Here is a 27141-nt window from a genome sequence, read left to right as displayed (position 1 = left end):
AAATTTCCAGTCATCCAGACTTTTATGTCTTCAAGACATGCCTGCAGTCTGACTATCTGACTGACTTCATTTGGCTTCATTGATAGGTACAGCTGAGTATCGTCTGCGTAGCAGTGGAAGTTGATGCTGTGTTTCCTGATAATGTTGCCTAGAGGAAGCAGATAAAGTGTAAAGAGGATTGGTCCAAGTACCGAACCCTGCAGGACTCCATGACTGACTACAGTTGTCAGGTTTAAACCACCTAGAACATTATTAAACACACAGGGAAGAAAGACAAAGGACAACAGCGCTCATTTTACTTGCAAGGAGAACAGACAGAGATGTGCTCAGTGACACTCTCTACCTGCTCTGGAGTATCTCTTCTGTTCTCCCCCTTTTTATTTCCTTAGGGTGGTCCCTAGTTACAAAATCTTGCAGCTCTAAAGGTAGAATACGCAGCTGCAAGTAGTGAATGAATAGACGCTTGTTATATGATTTATATTCAAGTTATAAGTCACAAGAAACACAAACACATTGAGGGTTTGTTTATGAACGAAGTAATCTCTCTTCGACATCCTCCCTTTCTTCATAAATCTTCTTCGAAGGTCGTTGCTTCTTTTTCAGAGGTATGACCTCTGCTCCTGCTAAAAAAAACACAGGTTTCTGCATTCTTGCAGGGTCAGTAAAAGTTGAGCAGTACTGTGATAATCACTTTATGTACATTTATTCTAACAACAGTACATGAGGAGGAGCTGTTGTTTATCTTATGGATCTTATGGAGAGTCCAGACCTCAAATTGGAGACTCTGAGGTCAGTAGAGAGTTTGACTTGGTCCATGAAGCTTTTAGCAAACTTGTAGTAACTTAACTATCAGTGCAAATACTCACTGTTTCAATGTTCTCACTCTCCAGTGAAACTTTGAGAGGAGAACAGAAACTGACTTCATGATTTGATGGAAAGAAAGAAAAAACTGTCAGCCAATCAGATATGAGTAATCAGGAACCAACCAAAGTCAGATGAATGTCAATCAGCTAATCTTTGTCTTTGTCTTGTTGAATGTATAGAAAAAGAATGATTGAAGTTTGATGACTCTACACTGAAGTGTAAACTAACTCTGACAGAAGTATGTTCCACTCACTGTCTCGCTGTTTTTGCCTCTACAGGTTCAACGACAGAGTGATTACAGCTTCTACAGAGGAGACCTGTGAGTACTGAACCTCTGAGTCCTGTTCACCAAACTGACTGTGCTCTCTTCATCAAGATCTTTATACATTACGTTTAATCAACAGACTTTTGGGGAACCTGGATCCTTAAAGTCTGAACATGTTTGGACCACATGACCACCTGGGCCTGATCACATGATCAAATTTAAGTTTAATACTGTGAGCTTTTTTGCACATATTTAAGTTGTTTACATTAAAAGTTTCAGGCAAATTTCAACTAAAAGTTACAAAACCATATTATTTACATTATTTTTTTAATGTGTGGAGGTTTTTAATTTCATGTAATATACACCAGATGAACATGGTTCCTTTCAGTAAACAAATTATTTAGGTAATATCTGGATCATTTGGTTCTATGGAGTTATTTTATCTGTTAATCCACACAGAGCTAATCCCAGATTGATTTTAATTTCACTTTCTACAGCACAGCAGCTGTTTATCAGTCAGTCTATAAATACAACAGGTGGCTGCAGCTGGTGACTTTAACTGAATGAAGACAGCTGCAGACTTTAAACATCTACTGACTGAGTCCAGTCAACAGATTTGTGGACCCGCCCACTCAGATTGGTACACAGCCAAAAGAAAACCAGGATCATCTGAGAGAAACGTGATGAGCTGCTGCTGCAGGACTCTACAGTTTCCTACATCATCAGATCTGAGTCAGAGGATGTGAGCAAACACTGATTTCTGCTGTCTGCTGTGTCTTCTCCTCCCATCAGGTGACTCTGATGTCACACTGGGTCCAAACACAGCAGAGACAAAGATGGATGTGTCAGAGGACACAAAACTGGACAAGGTGAGAGGTCAAACATCTTTGCTGATGCTCCAGACTGATTTAGAGGCTCAGCGCATGACAGGAAATGGAGAACAAATATTAAACCAATATCTCCTGTAGCTGTCAATGATTTAATATCTTTGGGCAGAGAAAGATAAATGGACAGAAACTGAAACTATAATTTAAATTTTTTATATTTTTTATATGGGGTGGCGGGCAAGATGTGAGCCCATCAAGGTGAGTTTCAGAGGGTTTGCCAGCCAGTCCCTCTGCAGGATCTACAGCATGCTGGGAACCACAGGAGCCAGTAAACGACAGGCCATCAAGGGGGCCACGGAGGCGCCAGAGGTTGCCTCATGGTGTCTGGCTTTCTGGTTTTCACTGATGATGTGTCCAGGTTGCATCACTAGTTTACGTATGTCACATGCTTCTGTCAGGAACAACCAGTGACTACCAGGAAAAGTCTGATTGACTACCAAGAATAGAGTGGTGGCAGCTCTAGAGACAGCGGACAGCCCGGAAAGACAGCACCGGGGCAGTAAGGGTTAGCAGCCCAAACTGTCATGATTTGTCCTCCATACACACCTGCCTCCAGTAGTTTTCCACTCACCACTCCCCTGCTCAACCAATCTGCCAGCCACACCCACCTCATCAGTCACCTGTTCACTCAGCAGCAGCTCATTAGCAATCAAGCCAAGTTAAAAGCTCCACTCTCCGCCAGATTGTACTTTGTGCAATGTAGGACTTTCCAGCGTTTCTCCTCTGCCTGATCTCCCAGTTCCGACCCTGCCTGCTCCTGGAAGTAACTGCTAAGGGGAAGTCGATCGCTGTCTTCAGACCATGACCAGCATCATCATCAACCTAGCAGCTGAGAGATTCGGCCTGGAGGAGAGACAAACAACAAAACCTCCTTTATACCAAAAGCAATCGGGCGAACAAGATTCACCAGCTCAGGCAGGAGCTGAAGTCCCTGAGGCGGCAGTTGAAGGAGGTAAGAGAGCAGGAGAGGGGACCTCTGTCAGAGCTACATGGCATACTCCGCAAGAAGCTCATGACCTTGAGGAGGGCTGAGTGGCATAGGAGAAGGAGGAAGGAGAGAGCCAAGAAGCGCACTGCCTTTCTAGCAAACCCATCTGGGTTTACAAAACAGCTGCTGGGACAGAAGCGTAGTGGCCAACTGAATTGCTCCTAAGCAGAGCTTGACTGTCACCTAGATGCAACCTTCCGAGATGTATCCAGAGAGCAAGGACTGGGTGACTGCCAGTCCCTGATTGACCCACCTGAACCAACGCTGGACTTCGATGGGAGGGAGCCCAGCTGGAAGGAGATCCAGGAGGTGGTCAAGAAGGCAAGATCAAGCTCAGCCTCAGGACCTAGTGGGGTACCTTATAAGGTATACAAGAACTGCCCAAAGTTACTTCACAGGCTCTGGAGGATCATGAAGGTGAGCTGGAGGAGGGGAAAGGTTGCCGGACAGTGGCGCTTTGCAGAAGGGGTATGGATTCCAAAGGAGGAAGAATCTAAAAACATCGATCAGTTTCGAACCATCTCCCTGCTCAGTGTTGAAGGGAAACTATTCTTCAGCATTGTAGCAAAGCGCCTGACAGACTACCTCCTGAGGAATTCCTACATCGACACCTCAGTCCAGAAAGGAGGGATCCCAAAGATACCAGGGTGTCCGGAGCATTACGGTGTAGTCACCCAGCTGATCAGGGAAGCCAGAGAGAACAAGGGCGACCTAGTCGTGCTGTGGCTGGACCTCACAAAGCTGGTCGAAGAGGCACTACGCCGGCACCATGTCCCAGCCAAGTTCAGAGACCTCATTCTGGACTATTACAGCAGGTTCAGACTGAGGGTCTCAGCAGGGTCCACAACATCGGGCTGGCACAGGCTGGAGAAGGGAATCTAAATGGATGTACCACTTCAGTGATCCTCTTTGCTCTTGCCATGAACATGCTGGTGAAGTCTGCTGAGGTTCAATGCAGAGGGCCCCTAACCAAGTCCAGTGTCAGGCAACCACCCATCAGGGCCTTTATGGACGACCCGACTGTGACAACATTGAACATCCCAGGGAGCAGGTGGATCTTGAAAGGCCTTGAGGAACTAACCACCTGGGCCCGCATGACAAATTCCACTTCACAATTGGGAGCACTCAAATACCATCCATCACTGACAAACCAGTGAAGAGCCTGGAGAAGGTTTTCAACTGTAGCCTGAAAGACACAGCAGCCATCCAGTCGACCAACCAAGAGCTGGAGGCTCGGCTAGCCGCTGTGGATAAATCAGGGCTACCGGGCAAGTTCAAGGCCTGGGTGTACCAACATAGTATCCTCCCAAGGATTCTCTGGCCCCTCCTGGTGTATGAGGTCCCGATCTCGACAATCGAGAGCTTTGAGAGGAGAGTCAGCAGATTCCTGCGGAAGTGGCTGGGCCTGCCTAGAAGCCTGAGCAGCATTGCCCTGTATGGGAAAAACAACATGCTGAAGCTCCCAATCAGCAGCTTGAATGAGGAATTCAAGGTGAGTCGTACTAGGGAGATGCTGCAATACAGGGAATCAAGTGACCCAAAAGTCTCTCAAGCTGGGATTGAACTCAGGACAGGGCGGAAATGGAGGGCAGCAGAAGCTGTGGATGCTGCAGATTCACTGCTGCGGCACAGGGTGGTGGTGGGGACGGTGGCCCGAGGAAGAGCAGGCCTGCGTAGCACCTCGCTACGACAACGCTAAGGGGAAGGAAAGTAGGGCACTGCTCCAGGGAGAGGTGCAAGCAGCAGTTGAAGAAGAGCGAACCAGCAGGATGGTTGGAATGCGGCAGCAGGGAGCCTGTACGCGTTGGGAGCAGGCAGCAGAGCGTAAAGTCACTTGGACTGAGCTGTGGAAAGCCGAGCCCCGGTGCTTAAAATTCCTGATCCAGGCCATCTATGATGTACTGCCGAACCCGTCTAACTTGTTCTGTTGAGGTAAGGTAGAGTCTCCAGCCTGTTCTATGTGCCAGGAGAGCGGGACCCTGGAGCATATCTTGAGCTGCTGTCCGAGAGGCCTGAGCGAGGGGCGCTACCGCTGGCGCCATGACCAGGTACTGAAGGCCATAGCACACACCATCTGCAGTGGAATTGCCCACTGCAAGTGTCTCCGCCCAATGCGGAAGTCCATATCCTTCATCAGAGCTGGGGAAGAACCACCAGCTGCCGCCAGGACCTCTTCCTCTGTCCTGCGAGCAATTGCTTGGTTGCCTCACAGTGGTTGTGGATCAGGAGAGGAGATCCGTGGGTAGGGTAGCACTACCTGGACACAAGCTGGGGATTGGTCACCCCCAGCTGGGTCGCCTGGAGGAGAGTGTATGATGTTTGAAAGACCCAAAATACTTGATGATCCCAGGTTACATCACTGATGATGTGTCCAGGTTGCATCACTAGTTGATTTATGTCACAAGAAATATTGAATGATAGATAAGTAGTTTGAGTTAGATTACAATAAGACTGAAGACAGATACACGTAAAGTTTCAGTCCAGTTTGTTCCCTTAATTCGTCACCTGGAGTTCTTTAAAATCTGGACAAACATTGTTTTGAGGTCACAATCACTGATAAAGTAGCTGATTGATCAGCAGTCTGGCTTTCAGGTGAACAGTTAGATTTCTGTCTGATTTCCAACATGGCTGCTGCTTCTGTGCTTCAGTTCAGTTTGACCTGTGTGTTGGTTATTTCCAGTCAAACTGATGATGTTTCTTTCTGGACCACAGTCTCCACAGATCTTCACACCTGAACTGAAAACTGAATCTACCAAAGTGTCCTACAGGTAATTCAGCTGATGTCATCTCTGCAGTGTTGGTGTCTCATGGATGGTTCCTCCTCTTCCCCTTCATGCTCAGTGTGCTCCTCTTAGACAGTGATATGGTGTTTGTGTGTCAGCTCATTCTACCTTCTGTGTCCTGCAGGTTCAGGTGTCCTGGTCCAGGTATGTTCCAGTGTTCTTTAACTGGACTGGTGTTTGTTGTTGATCAGGAGGCGGAGCTCCTCTACAGGACTGTCCAGTGGGATGAAAGCCTCCTCCAATCAGCTGGCAAGACGGCTGCTGGGCCGCTGTTCAATATCCACTGTCCTGAGGACGCTGTCTGTGAGCTCCACCTCCCACACTGTGAAACAGAAGACGGTGAGATAAAGATTAGTGCTTTTTAGAGCGATGCTTAAAAGCCAACAGTCCTGTTATCTGTTCTAACAGCCCTGCTGTGATGCCACAGTTCCCATTCAGACTTTGTCAGAGTTAGTTTTATTTTGAACTTCAATCTCAGCCTGACAATGTCACAGTCACAGTCCACTGACAGTAACAGACCTTATTAAGGCACTCTGAAGAATTTAATAAATAATAAAGCAACAACATTTTTCTCCTGATAAAATGCTGGAAAAGAAACTGTTTTCTAAGATTTAGATCAAAGGAGGAGATATTTCTATAGCAAGTTGATGTTGTCAGATGTGTGACATCAATCAGATGGTTCTTCAGGAAGACTAGTTTGGATGTTGGGGAAACAAACAAAGGCTGGAACATCACAAAGACACACAGCTCTTCCTGTCCTGGATATAGAATAAGACCATCAGTATCATTGTACAGAATGTGTCTCTGTTTTCCAGCTCTGCCCTCTGAAGGTCTGCTGTCTGTCGTCCACATCACTGATGATGGAATGAGCTTCCTCAAACCTCTGAAGATCACAGACACTCATGTGATTGTCGAAGTCTCTCATTTCTCTGCCTTTGGCCTCGTCTGGTTGGGAGAGATGCTACAGAGGTTATTCAACAACAAGAAACCTATTCGTAGCCAACTTCTTCTGTTCCTCCGACCTCCGGCCAGAGACATTCAAATACTGGATGTGTTTCTCCTGCCAAGGAACCTCCCTTTGTCTGAGGTAAAGCTTTGTGTCAATGACTTTAACTATCAAACTTCAAACATTCTCATGCTCAACATCTGAAATGTGAACCTTTAAATGTCTGTTGTTGGTGTTAATTTCCTCCCGCCAGTTCAGCAGATGTCATAAACAGCAGATCAGGATCTTTGTGTGTTTTTCAAAATGAGTTTAGTCTTTCAGCACTAACACTACAATGTCCTGTTGCTGAAGGTTGCTTCCCAACAAGATGATGCCGTTTACATCAAGAACTCTTCTGACTGTAAACTGATAGCTGACCAAAGGTACAGTGTCCTCTCTGATCCAGAGGACTTTGAAGTACAGCCTGAGGTGAGTCAAACCTCCATACACTTCTAACATCTATTCCTCTGAGAGCTGTGTCACTGTTTGAAATCATTCTTGTTTTGGTCTTATTTCTATTGTGTTGATGTTAGCATGCTAACTAGTTAGCTTCATCTAGTCACTTTGCTGTAGAATCATTGCCATACAACTAGTGGATTTAGTAGATAAACGTTTTGTTTCTCTGTTTCGTCTGTTTTTCTCTTTCACAGTCTGCTGAGTTTTACTTAAAGGAAAGGCAAAATTACTTTCCAACATTTGAGGTCTTCCTGACTCCAAACCAAAAGAAACTGACTCTGATGGTCAAAGATGAAGACGGAACAGAAGTGTGGAAACGCAAAGTCCCCCTGCAAAGTAAAGGTTTCATCTTCCTCTATATAAAATATATGAAGAAGTGACTCACACTAAATAAAGTTTAAAGACCAAAAACCAACCGGTCTACATAATAGTGCTACATTTATTTGACAGATGTCATGTGACATGAAATCAAGGTACACAATCATTGCTGTTGCACAAAGTTTTAGCAAAGATCCCAACAATCCTGTTTGTGTTAAAATAAAAACATGACATGTCATCTGAAAGCTGATGTTCGATCAGTGTTTAAAAGTGCTGGTTGTTATCGGTGATTACTAAACAAGTCTTTCATCTGGCTTCCTGTTAGGTCCAAATAGGGAAAATGATCAAAGCAGCCTCCCAGCTGATGACAACCTCCAAGCAGAAGAGAGGCTGCTCCTCACTCGAACAGGATTCATTCAGAGAGTGTCTGACACTGTTCTCAACCAGCTTCTGGATAAACTGCTTGAGCGTGGAGTTATCAGTGATGAAGAAATGCAGTCAGCCAGAACAAAGTCCAGAGCAGAAAAAGCCAGAGATGTGATCGACTCAGTGAGAAGAAAGGGAAGAGAAGCCAGCTCATTTCTGATTGCTGCTCTCTGTCAGCTGGATCCATGTGTTTCCAGAGAGCTCTCATTAAGATGAGGCCAAAGACACAAAGTCTCTGAGTGTGGATGGAAATATTAGCATGCAATGTTTTACTGTGAAGTCTCTGTTCTTAAGTAGTTAAGAGGGTTAGGGTTAGCCATCTCTCTCATTGGTGCTCATGTTATTTTCCCTCTAAAAGTTCTGGGTGAAAGCAGATGTTGCCTGTTTCGTCTCTCTCTCTCTCCTTTTTTTTTTTTTTTCTTCTTCTTCACATTTTTACTGAATGGGACAAATCTTCAAACGCTCTTCATACTTTTTCAACTTTGATCTACTTCCACATACATTCAACTAGAGACACTATTCAAACTAAAATGTTCACAAAACCTTCAACGATTAAACTTGTGTTCAACTTTTAAAAATCTTGTTCACTTTTCTGAGTAGTTAAGAGGGTTAGGGTTAGCCATCTCTCTCATTGGTGCTCATGTTGTTTTCCCTTTAAAAGTTCTGGATGAAAGCAGATGTTGCTTGTTTCCTCTCTCTCCCTCTGCTGGCTTTTTTTTTACTTTATTTTATTACAACAAAAACACACCAATCTGTTCACCAAGAACCTCAGAACTCTTAAAATGTTCTTTCAGATCCTACTAAAAGCAGGTGTGCTCCAAGGGCTCTCACTCTGCAGTGACAGTTCCACACAGCTGCTGCTCATCAACCAATGAAACAGAGAGCAATCTCTTCTGATTGGTGGACTCAGTTTGTTCCTTTCATCTGATTGGTGGACTCAGGCAGTTTGTTCTTTTCTTTTGATTGTTGGAGCTTTAGCAGCTGAAAAACTCAGTTGGGAGCATGTTATACTGAAGCTCTAGAGGCCCCTGGTTCAATCCTGGATTTTGTGCAGGGTCCTTTTTTAATCGTGGACATTTTCCCCTCAAGTTCACTGTTCTAATTGAGCAGTAGCAGACTCGTCTATTCTGGTGGAGTCATAGTGGCTGATCAGTGAGGAGAAAGATGGTATTCACCATCTGATCCTGAGGCCGTCAACAACCAGGACGCTGAAGAGACAGAGGCCAAGAACCAGGATGTGGATGAGAATGAGATGCAAGTGGAAGAAGTGAGACCTGAAACAGCACCTGAACCTCAACAGGTGAGCTCAGAGCTGCCTCCAGCCATACAGCTAAAGAAGAGGAATTCACAACAGAGGAGGTTCATTTCCATTCCATACCAAAAACTGAATAGCTGGAGATTCATCACGCGCCTGCAGGAAAAGACTGAGCTAACACTACACTGACCGACTGCACACAGAAACCACAGAGCCAGTCACAGGCTCAATATATCGTTTCTAGGCTGCAGGCGTTCACAAGGCATGGGTAAGAATCATTGAAGAATTAAATACATTCAACACAATCTCACAGTGCTGTAGGAAGGCTGCTTCCTGGTCTAAAGGGACTTCTGTTTTGGAGGTGTGGGCTCAACTCCTAGTCTTGACAAACTTCTTTTTAGAAAGAATATTTTGGAATAGGCTGTGAACTGCAGCAATCACTGACTCTGAACTCGTGTTTTCACTCAAGGTGGACTCCTTCCTCTGGGGACTGCATCACTTCAAAAAGACAACTGCTTTCTAATCCCACTCTTCAGATTTAGGCCAGATATAAAATTTAGCATATTAGACTTGCAAGAAAATATCAAAAGACTTGAGATTCTTTCATGTCAGTCTGCGGTTGATAGAGCTCCTGTAACTTTGAGCTAGCAGTTGTTTCATGTTGACAAAGTGTAAAAGTTGCAGAAGACAGCATGACTGCACTGGGCCTAAATAAGTCTAGCTTACTGAATATGTTGGCAGGTATGCCTTTGGTTTGGTGAATGGTATAGGACTGGCTGATCATGTTTGACCAGTGTTTTTGGCTCCAGAGTCAAGGTTAAATCCATCTCACATAAAAACTGGCTTCTGGTCTCCATATGGAGGTGTGGGTTCAAAGTCCTCTTCTGACGAGGTCTTGTGTATTTTCCCAGTGACACAGTCTGGCAACTTGCAATGGAACTCTTCAGGGAAATAAAGTTTGTCACAGTTTCTGACTTCTGGGCATTGGTGGTGTTTCTGGAAGCCCAGCTTGCTCAATGAAGCTCTTAATCTCAGGGTCATTGGTTTGAGCCCCACAATGGGTGTTGAAAAGCTTTTTGGAGGTTACCTAGCAGAACACTGCCTCTGCCAGCTTTTCTTCTTCCCACAGTGGATCTCGGTGCCAGTGGTCTAAGGCGCCAGACTTAAGGTAAACTGCTTCCTGCATGAAAAGGGCATTCTGAACTCTATTTGGAGGTGTGGGTTCAAATCCTGCTCCTGACAAAGCATTTTGTAAAAATTTGTGGATGAAAAAGATGCACAAAATGTTGAGAATCAGAAAAGAGTAGCTGTTCTAGTCTGAGTCTCTCCCAGATGGCTGAGCTCCTCAGAAACCTGTCTAACGTAGCTGAGTTAGATGTAACTAAGTGAAGTTTCCAAGGAGGACTCTGCTAATCATCTCTATTAAATGCTGTTTCAAATGCAAACAGAGAAAAGACAATTTTTCAAGAAATCCAGTTAGAATTCTTACCTGAACTCCGTGGAATATTTTCTACAGGTGCTGCAGGAGGAAAGAAGTTTGTTTCAAGACTTATGAGTGGTGAATTTTGCAACATTTAGTTTGCAGCACAACTTCCTGAACTTGTTTTTCAGCTCATTTTTTTTTTCTTTTTTATTTTATTTTACATTTTCTTGCTAAAGAAAAAACACTTAAGCACACATCCACCAAATAAGAAGTGGAGATGGTTTTGCTCCATCAATGACATCCCTTGAAAGTGGAACCTCAAGCCACTGCCTTTGACACCGCTTAAACAATGGGCCTGTGGTTCCATGGTGTAATGGTTAGAACTCTGGCCTTTGGATCTAGTGATCTCAGTTCATCAAATCGTGGAACCGCTGCCTCCTAATTTAGTGTCAGAGGGTTTAGGAATAACATCCACCCAAAACAGAGGTTCATGATCCAACCCTGAGCAGAGAAGAGGCTTCATCAGGCAGTTGTTCGTTTCCCCTGCTGCAGTAGCTCAGAGCCTCTGTGGTTAGGTAAAGGTCCAAAGAGGATGTAGATCAGTGGTAGATATCCATCAAAACAAAAGGCCACTCAAGGCAGAACTGCTGCTCAGTCTAAAGACCAGACCGTGTTCAGACCACATCTTCAGGTGACAACAAACGTGACTGAGTGGCTGAGTGGTTAAGGCGATGGACTGCTAATCCATTGTGCTCTGCACACGTGGATTCAAATCCCAACCTTGTTGGTGTTCAGCTGACTTTAGTTTGGCCATGTTGCACCCTGCTGTTCAATGTAGGGCTTTCTAGGTCCATCTTGAACAATCTCTAAATATCCTTGAAACCTGTTGCAGGTTAACTCCAAGGTTATCTGGACGGACTGTATCTGCTTTCAAAGGTGTTGCCAGATCTTTCTGTTTTTTACAAAACTCCAATACCAGTTAGTCAGCAAAATATGATGAGCCAAGTCCACTGTGACAAATAACAAAGGATTTTCTTTAGCATAAAATAAACTGTCACATTAATGTCCTGAATGTGCTGTGTGTAAATAATGAGGTTCATCAAAACAAAGTCAGAACCAGAGCTCAGGCTGTTGGTACACAAACAAAGAAAGGCATACTTGTGGATTCACAAGATTATATCAGGATCTGACCTTTTCCTGTTCCATCAGTAACCATCAAAGGAGATGCTGATTCTGTGATGTCACAAAGGTTCTAATGACATCAGAGATCAAAGAGTCCTCCCATTTTTTTTTTCTTTCTCATGACCTCCACCATAGAGTGCTGCCAGCTGCAATAATGCGCGCACCGCCCATTTCCAAATGAAAGGCAAGCAAAAGTATGATACGCTAAAAATAATTCCCTGATTGCCAGCTCTAACTCTCTGACAGGGCAATAATAGCTAATCAGATAATCAGATTCTTGTACGCTGCTGACAACCACCTTGTTACAATAGGTGATACTTTGTATTACATTTAGTCAAAAAAACAATACGGAGTTGCTCAGGAGAGTGGTGGTTGGCGTGGAGGAGGCCAGTGACATTTTCAAGCAGTTCCATGACAGTGCAGAGGGAGGCCACTGTGGAACCCAAAAAACCAAATATGCCATCAGCGGCAGGTTTTACTGGCCTGGAATGGGGGTAGACTTGGAAAAATGGGTAAATGGAATTATTTAATTGAAGTGTATGATATATTGAGCTTATTCGTCAATTGTAGTTCTGTGGACTGCATTTCCAATATCTGCTTTTGAACCATCAGGTTTCACAGTGTGCAAAATGCCAGTTCAGCAGGCTCTCCCTCAAAAAGGAACAGGAATATATCCCGATACATGTATGTCACAAGGCTTTCATTTTACTGAATACTTAACAAAAAAAGTAAAAGATTTTAGTTCATGATAAGAGAACATAATTTGATTTTCAGGTGGACCGTCCTCTGGAGTTGGTGGGAATGGACCTCATGAGACAACTGGCGACCACTGATGATGGCAAGTGCTATGTGTGTGATGGTGGATTACTACACCCAATGGGCAGAGGCATACACCATCTCAAATAAAAGTGCCGAGGTGGTCGCCGAGTGCATTTATTACATTTTTTTTTTTTTTTATAGGTTTGGTGCACCGCAGTGCATGTTGACCGATCAAGGAACAGAATTTGTGAATGAGGTTCGTGTTGGCTTGGTGTGGTCCTGTCTACATTCTGTGCAATGCATTGTTGCTAAATTGTACTCATGTTTTTTAAACTGCTGAATCTCAAGATTTGCGAGTTCCTGGATGTGGATTGGAGTCTTTGTGCGCCATATCACCCACAGACAAATGGTCTTGTGGAAAACCTGAATGGGACAATTCAGAGGTGAATCTGTAATTTAAAAAAATGTTTCAGCACAGTCTAATAGTTCTAACCCAGCTCTTGTACAATATTGATGTCATTTTGAAAACCATGATGACCGACATGCATTTCCTTGTGACTATACAGGGCGTTACGCAAACTTGTCGCTGACAAGCCAAAGACGTGGGACAATTACTTGGATGCCGTTATGTTTAGCCTACGCACCAAACCACACCTCACCATGTTCTCCCCCTACTTTTTAATGTTTGGGTTTGAGGCACACTATCCATGTGAAGTGCCAGAGGACTACACGGTATGGATGTCTCACTTATGTCAGGTAATTTGAGCATTACAATTACATTTCATCTATCTTTTTATTGGAAAGGTGGGCAGCTCAGTGGAGGAGATGGTTGCCAGATCAGTGGTGTCCTCTGGCATTACCTTGAAAGAGCAGTTGGACAATCTGGTGAGGGAGACTGTCCAGAAAAGGCAAGATAAAAGGAAAAAACTGCCTATCAAATCCATTTTTTCTGTTGGCCAGAGGGTATTGAGAAAAAATGTGAGATTGCAGCAGAGAAAAGGGGGGAAACTAGAGCATACCTGGTTGGGGCCATATACCATAACCGAGATAGAAAATAAAAGTGCAGACCTGGTGGATGACAATGGGACCCAACATCCAAAAATCAACATAGACCACCTGAAACCCTTCCTACAGCCAACACCCTGCATACCCCACAAAATAAAATCCTCCAATGAAGAACCACCTCCAAAAAAAACTCTACTTGCCCCTGTCCTCTCTGCTGCCCCGCTGGACCTCTTTAAAAAAAAAAAAAAAAAAAAAAAAAAAAACCCACAAATATCAGTGATCATCCCTCAGGTACGGCTCTCAAATCATCTTGTAAATGACCACATGCTCCATCCTCTGTACTATCACCCTTAGATTTAACAAATCATACACCATTGTATTTAGCATCTTCACCTTCACGCAGACCACCTTCACAGGAGTCTCTACCCTTGTGCAGAATGGACCACGTAGACGCTGTTGTGCATAGATGTAAGTGATATATACTTAACAATGACCTTTTATTAACTTAACATCACTGTTTAAGTGTGCTATGTGTTACAGGTATCACAAAAGCGTGGGATGGCAGTGATTGCCAGGTGCTGCTGGCAAAAGTTGGTCCCTACAAAATATCACATAAGGACATCTTCCAGCTGGGCCCTGGAAATGAGTTGGAGAGTGAGGTGCATATTCATTGAATTTTCCAAGGCATAATGCTTCTCCCTGCAAAGTAGTAATCTTTTTTTAATGTTATTATACTGTAGGTTATAAATGTAAATCTCAGTCTCATGGTGAGGCAGCATGTGGCAAAGGAAAAGGTCTACCACATGGACACCTTTGCCATAACAGCTATGTGGCAGAGAAAGACTCAAAGGCTTAAGGTGTGCTGCAAAGTGATGGAGGTGGTGCTGGTGCTGCTGGTCACGGCTATGAGATTGAAAGGTGAGAGTTACTTTTTTCAGTGCTGCAATTACGAGCCATCAGTTATCACACTTTTTCTGTGATAAGGAGAGCTAATTGACAGCAGATGGGCTATAATGAACTTAGAAAAGTCATTGTTTTTTTTGTTTTTTTTCTTTCCCTTTCCCTCAGCCTGATGCCTCTGCCTTTGATATGATTATAGGTGTTGTTAATGACTGTCACCATTGGTTTCTAGTGGTAAGTAGGCCCATGTGTCAATGAAAACTGTTCCCTTAACAAAAAATAGGGCTTATATATATTTATTAATTTCCAGGCCATATACCCATCAAAAAAGAAATATCTCCTTGTTGACTCAATGGGAGAGTCACCTCCAAAGATCAAAAGGTGTTTGGAGACAACAAGGTATACTATATTTTGGCAAACCAGTGACACTGGGTCATTCTTGTTCATCTAACTGAATTGGCTGCTTCAGTAACACATTTACATATTTTTCCTTAGAGCCCTGATGAGAAAACTGGGTGTCAATGTGTCACGGTGGACCTGCAACACTGTGCCTCACCCACTGCAACGAGACACAACATCTTGTGGAGTGTTTGCTCTAAAAGTAAGCTGTTACACCACATTCCGGTATATGCCATCATCACATATTGGGGGACCTGTGATTTATGGACTCACACTTTGTTTGACATCGTCTCTGGCAGTCCAATGGAATTTCAACACAGGCACAGAAGACATCAACAGAATCAGGATGGACATAGCCCCAACTATAATTGCTGTCTGGTAAGCATTTCAGCCTATATCAAAGTGCAGGCCTCGCAAGTGTTCAGGTTAACATTTTAACTTGTGTTAGTGGCATATTAGTCGCGAGTGCTACCACTTGATTTGGACTATGTAGACAATGGTAACAACTAGCCTTATTTTACCAGACTTTGTGTCCTGTGTTTGTGAAATTCTTTTAAATAAAAGTTATCTAAATTCATAGATGACTTCAGTGACCTGTGCCATTTCTGTGGGGAGGCCGACACATTTGATGATGTGGAAGACGGTACGTGGGTAAGTGGCTCTATAAGTTTGGCATGCAGCCTATATGAACTAGCACAGTTTACAGTTAGCCTTACACTACCCTTCTTTCTTTCAGATTGCTTGTGATGCCTGTGAAAGGTGGTTCCATACAGGATGTGCTGGGCATCCTTCACCGAAAGACCAGCACTCATGTTATGCGTGCCTTCACCCCTAAAAACAGAATCGCAAAGCCAAAAAATTCGGGTGGCCAGGATGTGTGTTTGTCATGTGAATGTACGTTCATGTTGGATAAAACGGACAAACTTATGTTCAATGAGCTGAATGAAATGGACGCTATCCGGTGGGTGTTTCTGAGGAGCGAAAATGTGTCACAAGTGCTCCATCCGTTTCCTAATGAACGGTAAGCTATAGTAACATTATACGTCAAAAATAATGTCTTCAGTTCGTCAGTCGAGCATGCTAACCAGTTAGCCAGCAGCCCATTTTGAATGGACTAACTAGTGTCAGTGATCCGGCAGTGAGGTTTACTTAATGTGAGCTGCTCTCCCACAGCTAGGCTAGCTGGCATCCATTTACACAAAGATTAACAATGAATGGTCTCACAAATGCGTTCTCCATTTCTTGTTTTAATAATAATAAATAACATATCAGAAACATACACGTTGTATTGTCCCGTTTAGCTTTCCGTACACTCAGCTGTGTCTCTATTTGCGTTTCTTCCTTCAGTACGTATGGTAACATGGAAACTACGTACGGCTCAGCAGTAAATCAGTGTAAAGGGGAACCAGGCAGTTCCAGGAAGGAGGTATGGCTGTAAAAGTAAAAGAGACAAAAACGTCTTTATACATGATGGCACCCATGAGTTTATTTCAACAAGGCTTTATTTCCATCTGCTTAGCTTCTGTATTACTTTCAAGTGACTTGCTACCTTCTTCAGTATGCTCCACCACCCATTTGTCTTTCTTTCAACTATCTCTCAAATTGCCAAAGTTATAAGATAGTAGTAGGTAATTTCAGTTTTTGCTGTGATCAGTGCTGTCCAAAAGTGCAAGCATGCTGAAAATAAATGATACAATGTTGTTTTTTGTTTGTCACATGAGAGCAACACTGTCCTCTAAGTGAAAAAGATTACAGCACCTGGTATTCCCAGGCAGTCCAGGCCTGTCCCTATTTAGCTTCTGAGATCAGATGAGGTCAGGTGGTCTGTTTTTTTTTTTTTGTTTTTTTTTTATAAAAAAAAAAATCTATCAGTTATTTTCTTGTTTGCACCCTATGGAATATTTACAGAAATGAATAAATAGACACATTATGGACTAGTCGACTTTTAGTGCATTCAACCAGAGCAGCAAAATAAATAAATAAATAAAAATTTTTTACAAACCCTTGTGTACACCCTCAGTATTTACAGTGCAAATTTCAATTAATTTTCCCTTGTTATTTTTTTATCAATGTTGATTTGTTCAAGAATGATCTTTGAAATTTTGTACGCTGGGTATGTTGTTCTGACATGTTTTTTTAAATGTATTTGTGAATAGTTTCCATCTGTCCATGTCCATATTTTCATACAGTGAGTAGTTCCTTGCTGTGACAATGACCTGTCTTGTGATGGTGTGTGTGTCATTCTCATCAGGCACATCACGGTTCCGGCGAGTCTTGACAAGCAACTCCATTGATTCCAGCATATCAGGTGTGAGGTGGATGGGGACCTTTCTACCTCACTTGTCACTTATCTCTATTCACTGGAAGTGCTTACAAAGCTTTTTCTCAAGGTCAGATAAAGCAAGCTCTACATCTGGATCAGTCACAGAAGTATCTCTCAATGTAAAAGCCGCAAGGGACATCTTGGACACTTCTCCTTCTCCTCTTCTATTAAAAAGAATGACCTCACAAAGTGCTGTTTCTGCAAGTTCTGCCCAGTGCTTCTTGGTGGCTTCTTTAAGGTTCGCTTGACACTTGTTCCTTTTTATGTTGAGATACTGGTGCATTTTTTTTTTTTTTTCACATCTTAAGATAAGGGAAGAAGTTGTGGAGCATTCCATTTAGCCTCACTCAAAGTCCTGAGGGCCTGGGATGACACACACTCATTCCATTTAGTGTCAGAATTGTTTGAAAAGCCGCACATTGCTAATGACGTCGCAGTCACCTGAGATCAATGCTTCACATTCATAAATGTTTGCCATTTTCTTGAGGTTGTGGACTAACTTCAATGCCAATGATGGTGTTTTGTAATTGTTTCCTCATTGAAACCAGCCACATTCTTCACTGCCTCTATCACATGAGGGAAATTATCTGGTACAAAGAAATCTGACACCTTCTTTAACTTGCCATTTTTCTTTGTTTGCAGAACTAGTTGCCCTCTTTCTCACATCTTTTGTCTGATATACTCATGTTTTGTGGAATCATGCCTATGTTTATTGAAGAGGTCTTCCCCTAATTTCAGTATGCTTTGTTCTTTGCAGACATCTCTTACGTCATCTTGCTGAATGTCAAGCACCAGTTTCCAAAATCTTTTATTCACACTGTCTGGAACTGGCTGAGTATACGTGCAAAGGGTCTGAACTCTTGTTTTTACTGGCTTTAAGCCTTTGATTTTCTTATGTAGGTGACATCTCTGCATGTGCCTCCAAAGCGATTTCCTCTTGAGGTAAGCCTCAGTTCACACAGTGCATGTAATCACTGGCTTTTAGAGGTACACTGGATCGTAGATGGGAAATCAGCATTCCGTTTCCTTTTTTTAAGCACCTGTTGATTTTTAGTGCGGTTCCCTCTAATTCTCAGTTAATTCAACTCTATTCTCCTCTCTTTAGACTCCTTTGGAAATGAAACTGCTTTTGTCACTTCTGGTTTATCTTTTTGTTTTGATTCCAAAATGACGTGCCATTTTTCTGAAAGGCTTAGAGCAAAACATGCAGTAAAACCTTTTTGTGTATAGTCTGCCACCATGTTCTTTCTTCATTAGTGTCATTACAGTCACATCAGAACCACCAGTCGAAGAGGATTCTTCAGTGTTGTTTGGAGCCAGGAAACCAGAATGTTTCACACACGTTCTCGGTTTCTTTTTCTTCTGACCCTTATGCACATCAGAAACATCAGTCGAAGAGGATTCTTCCATGTTGTTTGCAGCCATGGAACTAGAATCCTTCACATGCGTTCTCCGTTTCTTTTTCTTCTTGACCTTATATACCCTCTTCTTATTCTTAAGCCGCGTAATATCTTTTGTTGAGTTGTCAATTGTGATGCGCCTTTTCTTTGATTTAGATGGTTGGACATCTACTTCCTAAGAGTTAGGTGTAGATGTTCTCTGCATCTTTCTCCTCCCATCTTTGTACTGTTCGATAAGTTTAAGAAAACTGTCATGTTTTGACGCGTCACTCTCTTCGTTAGCAGATTGAGGGACCAATTCGTCCTCACTGAACTCAAAACTCGAACTTGATGGAGATTCCCCAAGGTAGCCAAGCATTTGTTTTGTATGCTTAAAAAAAAAAAAAAAAAACCTAAAATGCTAAATTACATTTCAAGAACTACTTAAAATTATTGTAAAGGTGTTTCAAACTTGTCAAAGTGGCAAAAAATGGCTGTCACAGTTTTTCCTGAACGCAGGACAAATTAAAGATGCCATGGCACTTCTTAGCATGTGAAGTTTTGCAAATTTAACTTACAATTACACTGTCTGTTCTTGTGAGCTCAGGTATGCTTCTGTCCTTGTAGACATCAGCTGGAGTGGGTTCCATGACAGTGGTACCCTCAATGCCACAGGAGCGTACTTTCTGAAAATAAACATCAGAAAATACTTTCTAAACAGTTGAAGTCCACTAGAAATTAAAGCACCTATTTGCCTCAATGCAGATTTGCAATGATTTCTATTATAGCAATTTGTTGTGTTGGCTGCATGCAGCCCTTAACTTGTCGGTGAAAATTAAACAGCTATTTTAAATTTCAAAATAAACTGACTGATTATTAAAGAACTGATGAACTACCTATAAATGTAAGAAGACGGTCACGGCCTTGGCCGTGTCATTTGTTCCCTGTGTTTTTTCTCTGTTCTGTTTCCCCTCACCCTGTCTGTCTGTGTCTGTGTCTGTGCTGTGGGCGTGGCAACTCCCTCGCTCCCTTGGGCTCCTAATGGCATCATTCAACTCACCTGTTGCTCACCTGAGATCCATCCAGTATCAACCCCTGCAGTTTAAAACACCGGCGCTCTTCTTGGCCTTCAGGAGGGCCATTACATGAAAAATGTGTTATTTAGGCACGTCTCACAAGTTGTTCATTTCAGCTTGAAGAATTTTTTTTTTCAGTATAATATTTTACACAGCTACTTATTTACATTACTCATTTATACAAACTCTTGATCTCGTATTTCTCACCTGTGCATTCAGAGCTCCCAACATTGGTTGCAAAAAAATGGGGCATCATCCTGTAAGTACAAATTACACTCAGTCAAACTTCAAAGCCCAACATTTGAAAAGTCATGATTCAGTCTGATAAAATATAGTAATTATCTGGTTTTGGTAAATTTTAGACTTTCAAAATTTTTAACCTATTCAAACTAGCATGGTAGAGTATGGCTATTTCAGCCACAGTGCACGGAGTGACCTATACTCAATACATTCTAAATAAACAAAAAGGTATTTGCAGCATATTGAATGATTTTTCATTCTAATTGAGTTATACTGACATGATAACTACGGACTCAGAGCAAACCATCAGAGATAGGAGGTTTCACATGCAGCTGTGGGTGTGCAATTATTACATCAGGATGCATTCTGACCCTGGCTTGTTTTAATATATGGTGTTTGGTTTTTTGGTGTGTTGTGTCTATGCGGTTTGGGCATACAGTTGTATGCATGACACAGTAAAACATGTTATTCATTCATATAAAACTAAAACATCCCGACAGCCTAATGCTAATTTCGACACTTTTGAGTGAGTGAATTAGCTCAAACTCTTGCTAGCTAAGGCTAGGTTAGCTAAACATTCAGGTGAAGCTGCAACTTCGCCGCTCTTTATGATGTATGGGGCACATGTGTGAACGTTATTCAAGTAAGTCATATTTAGCAGCGCAATGTTTTGTTCAAAATAACTTAAAGAACTCAGCACTTACCATCTCCGCTTCCTCTGCAGCCGAACAGCCAACCTGGTACCGCTTGAAATAAAGCAGGTGTGCGCGGCAATCATAAAGGAGCGTTTGATGGGCAGGTGGGCGGGGTTTCCATCAAAAAGAGATTTATCACACAGGTATTCAAAGTTAAAACAAGTTCACTTGGCCTGAGTCACGTTGATTGGACTGAAAGTTGATATCTTCATTATTTGCGTGTAGTGTCGATATTCAGAGATAAAGATGGTGTTTGGTTTTTTGTGTGTTTATTCAAATTTGATGAGAAAACTTTTTATTCAAAGCTTTATTGAATGCAATGTACAAAACAATCAGTCATTGCAAACTTTCAATAAAGCTTTAAAAAAAAATCATGTATCATATTTATTTATTTATTTTTGGTCCACATAACAGATTTTTAGGGAAAATAAAGCATTATCAGATCATATAGGAAATTACATCACAATAAGCAAACCAAAAGACTGTTTTCCTTAAATCAATTGTTATTAGTTTTTGACCAACACTTTCAAACAATCTTAAAACCCCAAGCCACAGCACGCTGTTTGTTTAAAGGCTGTTGCTACCAAAGGTAGCAGTACCACAAACATTTGCAAACTGTATCCCTCATGATGAGAAAAGGACCCGGTGGAAAGCGGTCACGGATGCAGTCGCAATGTATTTTATGTTTTACTTTTTTTTTTTTTTTTAAGTTAGTTTGAAGGTGCATTGTGTCATTTGTCATTGTGTTTGAAACCAAATAAAGCTGACTGAAAAGTTACATTGTCACTGTTTACAATGTCAGGCAGGGCTTACCATCTCTCTTTTTTTGCCTTGTTTATGATTTCCCTTTAACCCCAGAAGGAAAAATCTGAACAAATAAAAATTCAAACAATTCATTTGTCAATGGCAAACTGATTTGAAGTGGTGGTGGTGGGGGGGGTGAAATGTCTGTTTATGAAAATAGCTGGCCACGTGTAAATGTAGCCTAAGAGAATGAGAGAGAGAGAGAGAGAAAAGGGGAAACTCTGCTCTGTACTTTCCATGCTCCCATCTTTGGTTCTTTTTTTTTTTTTCATGTTTTCAATGCAACACCACACACACTACTACATCACTCACCCATGCACGCTGACACGACTGACTTACTGATGGCCACACATCATAATCTTTCCTCCTTTTCGGTTGTTGAAAATAAATCAATGCTTTTGCTTTAACCTCTTGTGTCAGCTCACTTTATTTGTCATGGTTTTTGAGCTGGTCATGACACTTCGATTTTTTTTTTACTCCTAAACTGTTCTCCCAAACTTCTGTTTTGTTTGTTCTTTTTCACAAGGAGCTTAACCAGCATGTGGAGTCAGATTGTGCAGATTTCATTAAAATTAAATATTCTGGGTGAGTCATCGCTATACAAATGAAAACCTGACTTTAGCACTTAAATTTAAACTGATCATTTTCTGTTTCTACTAGCAACCAGAAGTCAAGACCAGATTCTCCTGAACTGAGCTGTGTGTCTATGAAGAGTGATCGGTCTAGGGGGCATCCTCCAGTCTTTAAGGACAGTTAAGGACAGTCTGCTGTGTCCAGCTGTGTTTCCATGAAGACTGATCGGTCTATGGATGATTTCATCAAAGGAAAAAGGTAAAAGCTGATCATTTATTGTTTTGTTTTTTTTGTTTTTTTGACTCCTTAAAGGTATCAAAGCTTGTCTATCAGTTTCTCTGGTGTTCATAGAAAACTCCTGGAACAAACTGTGTGTTTGTGTCTTTTCTCCACAGATTTAAGTCTGACAAACATCATCACACAGACCTGGACTCCATATTTATGGTGTGTAAATGTTCATCCAGTGACTACAACAGACACCAACAAAGACTTGAGTTTGAAGCTGCACTCTTTAGACTAGTAGAGCTTTACTCTGTGACAGACAGGGGTTGAATTGGGATTGAACAGGTTTGGGGTGGGAGAGAGTGGGAGAGGACTGGGAGTTGTAGTTCACCACAGAACAATAATCCATCAGCCTCAACAGATATGTTCTGTATGAATATGGTCTGTTGGAGACTTTTACAAAACATTTCTGCTCCTTCTTGTTCATCTACAGTGAATCTTAAAGAAAGGTTTATATAGTTGTTTTCCAGTTCATTTCAGCTGTGACTTAATAACAAAGACCAAAGTTAATCAGATTCAGTCCTGGACCTCCATGGACTCTGTCTCTACAGGGTTTAAAGATGGAATAATTCATCAGTGAACTAGTTCAGGTGGTCTGATCCATCTTCAGCCACAGTCACAGTTAATACCCTGAATTTTCACTTCCTGAGTTGATGTGTTGAAGGGCTGTATCAGTTTGGTCTTCACGTGATGAACAGGATCTCTGTGTTGTCAGAATCTAAACTCAAACTTAGTAAGTTACACCAGTGAAGTTAGTTTAGTGAAGTCAGCAGGTCTGAATCTTTCTGTGTAGCTCTGGAAAGAGACGTGGCAGCAGATGATACAGCAGCAGCTAAAGTTGAACTCTGCTGACTGATGATCTGATGCTTTGATCCATCAGTTTATACTGAGAGTGAACTTTACACAGGATGTTATTGTGTTCCAGCTGCTGGAGGAGAACATCGTCTGTTTTGTGAAGAATGAGCTGAAGAAAATCAAAAGGAGTCTGAGTCCAGATTACCCACAATTCATCAAGAATGAGGATGATGAGGTGGATGAAGAGCAGAGGAGGAGCAGAGAGGCATTTCTGAAGATCACAGTTAACTTCCTGAGGAGGATGAAGCAGGAGGAGCTGGCTGACTGTCTGCAGAGCAGTAAGAGGATTTAACATGATGGATCAATTACACATTTACTAAAGTTTCAGGAGATGGAGAGAAAAATTATCATATTCTTATTCCTTAGAAGTAAATATCAACCTTGTAATTTATTTGTATTTTGCCCGTTCAGAGTTTATTGCACCAGTTTTTCGAAGTAAACTGAAATCTGGCCTGAATAAGAAGTTCCAGTGTGTGTTTGAGGGGATCTCTAAAGCAGGAAACCCAACCCTTCTGAATCAGATCTACACAGAGCTCTACATCACAGAGGGAGGGACTGGAGAGGTCAATGAGGAACATGAGCTCAGACAGATTGAAACAGCATCCAGGAAACAGGACAGAGCAGAAACAACCATCAGACAAGAAGACATCTTTAAACCCCCACCTGGAAGACACCAACCAATCAGAACAGTGATGACAAAGGGAGTGGCTGGCATTGGGAAAACCGTCTTAACACAGAAGTTCACTCTGGACTGGGCTGAAGACAAAGCCAACCAGGACATAGAGTTCACATTCCCCTTCACCTTCAGAGAGCTGAATGTGCTGAAAGAGAAGAAGTTCAGCTTGGTGGAACTTGTTCATCTCTTCTTCACTGAAACCAAAGAAGCAGGAATGTGCAGCTTTGATCAGTTCCAGGTTGTGTTCATCTTTGACGGTCTGGATGAGTGTCGACTTCCTCTGGACTTCCACAACACTGAGGTCCTGACTGATCCTACAGAGTCCACCTCAGTGGACGTGCTGCTGACAAACCTCATCAGGGGGAAACTGCTTCCCTTTGCTCGCCTCTGGATAACCACACGACCTGCAGCAGCCAATCAGATCCCTCCTCAGTGTGTTGACATGGTGACAGAGGTCAGAGGGTTCAGTGACCCCCAGAAGGAGGAGTACTTCAGGAAGAGGTCCAGACATGAGGAGCAGGCCAGCAGGATCATCTCCCACATCCAGACCTCACGAAGCCTCCACATCATGTGCCACATCCCAGTCTTCTGCTGGATCGCTGCTACAGTTCTGGAGGAGGTGTTGAAGACCAGAGAGGGAGGAGAGCTGCCCAAGACCCTGACTGAGATGTACATCCACTTCCTGGTGGTTCAGTCCAAACTGAAGAAGGTCAAGTACGATGGAGGAGCTGAGTCAGATCCACACTGGAGTCCAGAGACCAGGAAGATGATTGAGTCTCTGGGAAAAGTGGCTTTTGAGCAGCTGCAGAAAGGAAACCTGATCTTCTATGAATCAGACCTGACAGAGTGTGACATCAATATCAGAGCGGCATCAGTTTACTCAGGAGTGTTCACACAGATCTTCAAAGAGGAGACAGGGCTGTACCAGGACAAGGTCTTCTGCTTCGTCCATCTGAGTGTTCAGGAGTTTCTGGCTGCTCTTCATGTCCATCAGACCTTCATCAACTCTGGAGTCAATCTGATGTCAGAAAAACAAACAACAACTTGGAGGTCTAAACTAATAAGGACTGGATCTACAACAACACATCTCTACCAGAGTGCTGTGGATAAGGCCTTACAGAGTCAACATGGACACCTTGACCTGTTCCTCCGGTTCCTTCTGGGTCTTTCACTGCAGACCAACCAAACTCTCCTACGAGTCCTGGTGACACAGAAAGGAAGTAGCTCAGAGACCAATCAGAAAACAGTCCACTACATCAAGACAAAGATCAGTGAGAATCTGTCTCCAGAGAAAAGCATCAACCTGTTTCACTGTCTGAATGAACTGAATGATGGTTCTCTGGTGGAGGAGATCCAACAGTCCCTGAGATCAGGACGTCTCTCCACAGATAAACTGTCTCCTGCTCAATGGTCAGCTCTGGTCTTCATCTTACTGTCATCAGAAAAAGATCTGGACGTGTTTGACCTGAAGAAATACTCTGCTTCAGAGGAGGCTCTTCTGAGGCTGCTGCCAGTGGTCAAAGCCTCCAACAAAGCTCTGTATGTGCAAATAAATCCATCCAGATCAAATTAATCTTTTTCTTTAGTTGAGACTCAGACAGAACTTGTCTTGTTTTTCTGTTTCCTCTTCAGACTTAGTGGCTGTAACCTCTCAGACAGAAGCTGTGAAGCTCTGTCCTCAGTCCTCAGCTCCCAGTCCTCTAGTCTGAGAGATCTGGACCTGAGTAACAACAACCTGCAGGATTCAGGAGTGAAGTTGCTGACTGCTGGACTGAAGAGTCCACACTGTGAGCTGGAAACTCTCAGGTTGGAGATTGTCATCAGTATAAAAAGCTTCATGTTCCATAATGAATCACTGATTTGATTCACCACCTGGACAATACACAAAGTGAAACAAATCCAACACAGACATTTTGTTTAGCCAACAGGGTCATGCTGGGTCATGTTGGTGTCTTCAATTGTGTCTTTAACTTTAACTTAAACTTTAATCAATGTGTTTGTGGTTCAGCTGATGTCTTGTTCTGCTGTTGTTTATCTTTGTGTGTTCTCTCGTAGTGTTTCTTTGTTCATGCTCATGAGTGCTTGTTTTTCCTGTTGCATTGTCTAAAGCCCTGATTATATATGATTGACACTTCTGTTCTTGAACTTACTGATTTCCTGGTTAATAATAGCTGCACTAATGAAAGTGGTTATATTTTATACTCAGCTGTCTGCACAGTCATCAGTGTGTCTTTTTGTAGAAAAGGAAAATGTTGTTTTGGACATAAGGGTCCAGTGAAGTGGAGCAGACAACCTGATGTTCTACTCATGTAGAAAGTGAAATGTTTTAAATCAATAACATGTTTTTGATGTGTGTGTGTGCGTGTGTGCGTGTGTGCGTGTGTGCGTGTGCGTGTGTGTGTGTGTGTGTGTGTGTGTGTGCGTGCGTGTGCGTGTGCGTGTGCGTGTGCGTGTGTGTGTGTGTATGTTCAGTCTCCCAGGATGTCTGCTCTCAGAGGAAGGTTGTTCTTCTCTGGCCTCAGCTCTCAGCTCCAACCCCTCCCATCTGAGAGAACTGGACCTGAGCTACAATCATCCAGGAGACTCAGGAGTGAAGCTTCTGTCTGCTGGACTGGAGGATCCAGACTGGAGACTGGACACTCTCAGGTCTGGACAGCTCTGAGGAACTCTGCTTCATGTTTGATGGTGGATCAAGTTGATCCTGACTCTGTTTCTTCCTCCAGGGTGGACCATGGTGGACCACAGAGACTGAGACCTGGTCTGAGGAAGTGTGAGTGTGTTTTCACTTTGATTCATGAAAACTCAGCTGCTCATGTTACACTAGATTTTTACATTTCTGACTGAAGTACAAAGATGAGTTTCATTCAGGATCAACACTTCATGTGTTTATTGATGTGGATCTCCATCAGCCGTCATCTTTGACTCCACAGCAGAAAAAAGCAGAACATTGCTGACATCTTGACTCATTTTCCAGACAGATTTGATATGTTTCCTCAGCTGCTGTGTAGAAATGGTCTGACTGGTCGCTGTTACTGGGAGGTTGAGTGGAGAGGAGAGGTTTATATCTCAGTGAGCTACAGAGGAATCAGAAGGAAAGGAGGCAGTGCTGATTGTGTATTTGGATGGAATAATCAGTCCTGGACTCTGTTCTGCTCTGATTCTGGTTACTCTGTCTGGCACAACAACAGAAAAACATCCCTCTCCTCTGACTCTCACAGAGTAGCAGTGTATGTGGACTGTCCTGTCTCTGTCCTTCTACAGAGTCTCCTCTGACTCACTGATCCACCTCCACATCTTCAACACCACATTCACTGAACCTCTCTATCCTGGCTTCAGGATCTGG

At 42.8% G+C, this 27141-nt stretch overlaps 2 protein-coding genes across 6 annotated transcripts in view; both read left to right on the top strand.

Moving 5' to 3' along the window:
• The window catches only part of LOC115038391 (NACHT, LRR and PYD domains-containing protein 12-like), a gene marked incomplete at its 5' end in the record, with an annotated part of 488710 nt that overhangs the window by 10773 nt on the left and 450796 nt on the right, over positions 1 to 27141 (top strand). The window contains one exon of the mRNA XM_029497227.1: positions 25431 to 25604. Within this exon, the coding sequence (XP_029353087.1) occupies positions 25431 to 25604 (174 nt within the window). The remainder of the gene's footprint in view (positions 1 to 25430; positions 25605 to 27141) is intronic.
• LOC115038404 (NACHT, LRR and PYD domains-containing protein 1-like) lies at positions 642 to 8676 on the top strand. Of its 5 annotated transcripts, none has more exons than XM_029497240.1 (8): positions 642 to 1183; positions 1922 to 1998; positions 5717 to 5772; positions 5912 to 6126; positions 6603 to 6874; positions 7085 to 7201; positions 7423 to 7564; positions 7872 to 8676. In XM_029497240.1, the coding sequence occupies exons 1-8, from the start codon at positions 1105 to 1107 to the stop codon at positions 8186 to 8188; spliced, it is 1275 nt and encodes a 424-aa protein (XP_029353100.1). In that variant the 5' UTR covers positions 642 to 1104; the 3' UTR covers positions 8189 to 8676. The 5 variants fall into 5 exon arrangements, with proteins under 5 accessions (XP_029353100.1, XP_029353102.1, XP_029353104.1 ...); XM_029497241.1 differs by having other exon boundaries at positions 1168 to 1183; positions 1269 to 1998; XM_029497242.1 differs by lacking the exon at positions 5717 to 5772 and having other exon boundaries at positions 5979 to 6126.

This window comes from Echeneis naucrates, unplaced genomic scaffold (genome assembly GCF_900963305.1).
Source record: "Echeneis naucrates unplaced genomic scaffold, fEcheNa1.1, whole genome shotgun sequence".
NCBI classification, from domain to species: domain Eukaryota; kingdom Metazoa; phylum Chordata; class Actinopteri; order Carangiformes; family Echeneidae; genus Echeneis; species Echeneis naucrates.
Note: the sequence above shows the minus strand (reverse complement) of the source record. Positions and strands in the feature narration are given on the sequence as shown.